General features: G+C 34.1%; 1 protein-coding gene across 2 annotated transcripts in view; it reads right to left on the bottom strand.

Moving 5' to 3' along the window:
- LOC137618192 (uncharacterized) overlaps nt 1–5,677 on the bottom strand; it is a 43,216-nt gene continuing 37,539 nt past the window's right edge. For both annotated transcript variants that reach the window (XM_068348274.1, XM_068348275.1), the window contains 4 exons: nt 1,843–2,004; nt 1,531–1,627; nt 1,031–1,138; nt 1–305 (listed from right to left, as the gene is read on the bottom strand). In XM_068348274.1, coding sequence (XP_068204375.1) covers nt 232–305; nt 1,031–1,138; nt 1,531–1,627; nt 1,843–2,004 — 441 coding nt within the window. In that variant the 3' untranslated portion in view covers nt 1–231. The remainder of the gene's footprint in view (nt 306–1,030; nt 1,139–1,530; nt 1,628–1,842; nt 2,005–5,677) is intronic.

Here is a 5,677-nt window from a genome sequence, read left to right as displayed (position 1 = left end):
TCACCATTCCGGAGACAAAACATAAGATGATTTCATTTAGGTATATAATCTTCATTATATATCATTTCACTTATGTTAACTATTAAATAAATACGGGTTACATATCCATAACTATAGAAAATGGATCCATATCAATCAATGTTCACCATTCCAGAGACAAAACATAGGATAATTTCATTCAGGTATATAATCTTCATTATGATGCGAGCCATATTCTCTTGTTTCCGTGTGTTACGCCTGGAGTTGAAATTGCTCTGGTTTTACGTTGCACAATTGGTGGACTTTTTCCACAGTAATTGGTGTATCTGAAAACAAGAGATATTTCATATCGTTATTAGAAGTTCAGTTCGGAGAAACTTTATATTCAACTAAAGTTTTGGCACTACTGCTCTTTTTAGGGATAGTAGTGGCAATGATTTTACATTTAGGAAGCCATTTCTTATAAAACGAGTAAGAAAGGCGTAAGGCTTGTAATGATACATCATTAGTTTATAAATCTAGTTACTTACAACTTGATATGATTCGATAATTATTATCATTACCAATACCATCATAATCCAGGAAGTAACTTTAGTTAGAAATACAGTGCTTCAAGCCCTAGGAGCCCAGTAGGGAAAACAGCCTCGGAGAAAAATAAGTATAGGATAAAACAATCATGGCAAATTGTTAACAAGAACAACGTCAGCACGATTAGGTACAGAGAGGAGAGTAGTAATAGTTGGATCAAAGAAGAAAGTAAAGAAGGATATAAGGAAATATGTAACCTCTAGTTGGCTCAGTACAAGATATAACAAAACATTAAAAGACGAATCTACATACAATTTTGCTCGTTAACTTTTTTTTTCTGGGCCTTTAGGATATACCCTTGGGTACATGTAACTGGGTGCGGACATTTTCTCCACCTCTACATACCCCTAGGTCAATTTCCCCATTCAAGGTATGTAGTCAACTATAAAGGCAAAAAGATGAATATGTTTAAGAGTCAAACTTTCACAACGTCCAAAGAGCAATTGCTTCATGATCCACTTACCCATCTCAAACCATTCAGTGAGGCCATTATCAACTCTGAAGGCTGTTATTGCCTGGCGGAGAGCAGACACCACTGCGTAGGACATGCATAGAGGTGGTTCTCCCGTGGCTGTAATTAAACCAAAAAGTTTCATCGATAAGTGATCGGTGTCAGTGACCTTAGATGTCACGAGGCCAGAAAACCTCAAATCAATCAATCAATCATTGACAAGTGAGGATCAATTAACATTTCTTACGCTGTATTCAAATGCAACTAGCGTATAGTTTGAACTGCTATTTTCAGTAAACTGTTATTTCAGTAAACTGTTATTTCAGTAAACTGTTATTTCAGTAAACTGTTATTTCAGTAAACTGCCTCAAACCTAGACAGTTTATCAAACCTACGGGAGCATCTCGACACATTAGATTGTATTACGTTGCGTATATTTACTGTCAAATAATATTGCTGCTGTGACGAAAGTTCCTATTACTTAAAAAATTACTAAAATATTTTGTGTATACCTTTGGAACCAAATACACCTTTAGCGCTCTTGGCATTTGGCAAAAGGGTAATATTCATCTCCACAGGAATATCGTGGGCTGTTGGAGGCTTATACTCCTGCAAAAAGAAAAAACAAAAATGTAAAATTGTAGAGGTGCTACGAAAATTTCTATTACAAACAGAATCAGAACTACAGTCTAGCATTGCATCTTAATAATTAAGGGATGAATGCAAGTTTCATCATTTTAGAATATGATTTACAGCTTGTATTATATTATCAACTGTGACAATACCATGGCAGGTCATAAACTCATGCAAAACTTACGACTTACCCAAGTGCCATTGGAGAGTTTCTGTCCAGTCTCCGGATTAAATTTAACCAATTCCGAAGTGAACAGGCCAAGACCCATGACGAAAGAGCCCTCTATCTGTCCAATGTCAACATACGGGCTCATACTCCTTCCGCAGTCCTCTACTATATCTGCTCGTCGAATCTGAAATCAATTATAAGATTTGTCCTTATATAAAAATCGTGACATTGGGGTTATCAATGATTGCTTCTACTCGGATTAAGAAATAATATTGCAAAGTTAGGATGAGGTAAAACTGGAGTATGATTCAAGGAATAATGAAATGATGACAGGCACTGAAAATAAGAATAATGAGGCGATGAAAGAAACGGGAAAAGGAATAATGAGACGATGAAAGAAACTGAAAAAGGAATAATGAGACGATGAAAGAAACGGAAAAAAGCAACAATGAAACAATGAAAAAAAAATGGAAAAACGGAACAATGAAACGATAAAAGAAACGCAAAAAATCAACATTGAAACGATGAAAGAAACGCACCAAAAAAGAAAAAAACAAAACAATGAAAGAGGGGAAAACGCATAATTGTGTCAAGATGAAAGAATGGAAATAATTTAACCTATTACAAACAATCTAGAGATCTGATATAAAAACACGTCCATGCAACTAAACGAAAAGATAATACATTATTCAATAGGTAGAAGTTTAAACGAGTAGTTCTGCATTACATGCACAAACAAATGTGTTTTTATAAATGTATTTGAATCTGGTCATGAGTGTTGAGGATTGCATATTTCAGAATGTTAAGAAAACTGTGGAATATTTAAGAGGTATAGAGACATTGATATGACATTGACGTTGATCCGAATGTCTGTTTATATGTGTTCGTTGTGGATCACCATCGAAATAGTATTGGTCACAGAAATAGAGGATCACGAAGACCCAATTCAAACAGGTGATAAATGGCGTAGCCAATGCAGAAACATTAAAGATTGCTAACTTGTCTCTGATAATAAATATTCCTATGAAAATTTATGTGGCAACAACCCTGTTAGGAATAGCTGATTATAGTCCATATGTATTCACAGTAATATTGTGTTACTTATAGCCCACCATTCAATTCATGTGATAAATGGCGTTGTCAGTGAAGAACCGAAAAAATGGACGACTTGTCTCTGATCATATATAGGCCATATATATTACTATCATTGTATTTCTCGGTGACAGGTGGCACATTTTCATTGATCAACATCAACGTTTGCCTACATATTGCTTAGCCTTCAATTGGAAATGGATAGATGAACTGGGAAATAAATATTGCAAAAACAATTGTAGTGGCTATAAAAGGATTGCATAAGCATTTGAATTTCGTTTAAAATTGATTAGTGCATTGCACTACATTAATAAAAATATTGTACTTGATGTATAAATTTTCGTATATTACAATATAGATTACATTTAGGGATTATATAGACTTTCTTCAGTTACTTGGATTACAATATATTTTTTATCGTGGAGTATTGTATTTCAGAGTTGTATCACAGAGTTACTCTGGTTGCATAATGAATGCCCAAGTTATCAAGTATCTTTAAGTTAAAGCCTAAATACAATTCATAAATATTTTTTTTTGTGTTTGTCCAATGAGTTTCATAACTTAGATCCATGTTATCTAGTTACATCTGTAAACGGATTAGTAAGGTTTTGCTAAAATTTTACTACTATTATCCCAATGACTTGCATAACAAGTTACTTCATTAAATAGGTAAGTAGTTTGGTTACTTGTAACTTTAAGAAAAGGATCAAATAGCCAAAGGGGTTGCATGGAAAATCCATTTCATAGTTTAATGAGTTTACTGATAGCTTAACAAATTATCATGTCACGAGAAAATTGGCAAGATGAAATAGATTCAAAACACCAGTACTACCAAGTTGAGAAACTAATATTGCCAACTTAGCTCTTCAGTATTTATACTAAACGGAAAAACGTAAACAGGATGATGAATTCTGCAGTGAACACCCGAGAAAATGGTACATTTGAATACAAATCACGAATATTGTCTCTTATTCTCATAAATATGCTAAATTATGCATCAATGTTATAAAAATATAAACAGAATATATTGACCCATGTAACTGTCTCAGACAAGGCAACTATCAGACTATCACAGTTATCGGAATCAAAATCTAATAGCAGTTGTCTAAAATGTATGAACATTGCAGTTGTATGAATTTAGGCTACAGTTGTTGGAATACCACAATTGCAGGAGATGATGACCATTGTCAAGATACTACTTGTTGCATGAGTTCAAGTATAATAGTCCAGATACCTCAGTTCTCAGAGTTGGTGTCTAATTGTCTGGACACTGGATTTATTCGAGTTAAGGTAAAGTTGTTGGACTGTAACTGTTGTCTAAAGTGGGGCATATTTTTCAAGATTCTAATGTTGTCTGAGTTGAAGTAAAATCGTCCAGAAACCATAGTCTTCTAAGTTGGAGTACAATTGTCTGAATATTAGATTTACCTGAATTAAGGTAAAGTTATCAGAACACCATGATTGTGTGAGGTAAGTTTCAATTTTCAAGATACCTCGGTTATCTGATATGTTGTACAATAATGGAGATGCTCCAATTATCAGAGTTGAGATATAAATGTTTGGGTATTAGACTTGTCTGAGTTAAAGTACAAATCCTGTGATAGATCATGATCTACATAACTTGTACTCTTGTGCATTGAGAAAATCAACATCACGCTTCCAACAATAACAGAGTTCATGCTTGCTGCTTCTCTTTCGTTTAAGTTTACTCCTCCAGCTGACCTGAAGATGACCTTTGGTGACCCCTGCCCATTATTTAATAAGTTAATAAGCATTCCCTGGACCTTGCTGTTTCATATTTGATTTTTTCATTCATTATTACTATCCCTTTCCTCCTAGTAAACTTTTTTTTGTAAATTTTGGATTTATTTGTGGTTTATACTGCAAATTAGTTGAATGGTTATCTCTCTGTTACTCATATCAATGTGCAATGGTATATACTCAATTTCTTGTTATGAAATGTATTAAAACAATCCTATGTTTTATACCCCATATAACTGACGATTTTATGATTATGAAAAATTTTCTAAATTGAAATTTTTACTAAGAAGCGATAACTTGAATAATAATTCAAATGATGATTGTAAATGAAAAAGAAGTATTAGTGAGGTAAGAGTTATGATTTAGATAGGAGTTTTAAAAAGGGAAGGTAACTTCAGTGTTTTGAAGGGGGTGTTCACTTGCGGGGTTTGGTGATAAGTTTATTCATTCCTCAACAGTTTGGCAAGTCAGTGAAGTCACTAGTAGTAAGAACGGTCTTTGCTTTGGAAATTTGAGGATTCTGAGCTTCCCACCAGGACAAGTCGAGGTCTAATTGTCTAGATATCATAGATGTCTAATTTGTGGTCCAATGGTCCAAATATTAGACTTATCTGAAGTTGGGTACAATTATTATCGTATAAATGTTGTTTACAGTGAGATCCAATCGTCTAGAAACCACTGTTGAGTTGAGGTACAGTTGTTAGGATAAAATTAGGATCAAATTTTCCAGATGATAATTTATCTGATTTACGGTGAAGTTCTTGGGTTACCAACTAGTTTCTGAATTGAAGGTCAATTGTCAAATTATCACAGTTAGTATCCAATTGCCTGATACCATACGAATCTCTGTTTGGGTTCAATAGTTAGGATATCACAATTGTCTAAGGTTGGTTGGGTTCAATTGTCCACATACCACGGTTGTCTAGCCGGGGTTCAATTGTTATAATATCAGTTTCCGAGTTGGGGTATAATAATCCGGATATCAAAGTTTTCTAAGGCGGGGT

The sequence above is a fragment of the Palaemon carinicauda genome, chromosome 24 (assembly GCF_036898095.1).
Source record: "Palaemon carinicauda isolate YSFRI2023 chromosome 24, ASM3689809v2, whole genome shotgun sequence".
NCBI classification, from domain to species: domain Eukaryota; kingdom Metazoa; phylum Arthropoda; class Malacostraca; order Decapoda; family Palaemonidae; genus Palaemon; species Palaemon carinicauda.
This window is presented reverse-complemented; position numbering and strand designations above follow the sequence as displayed.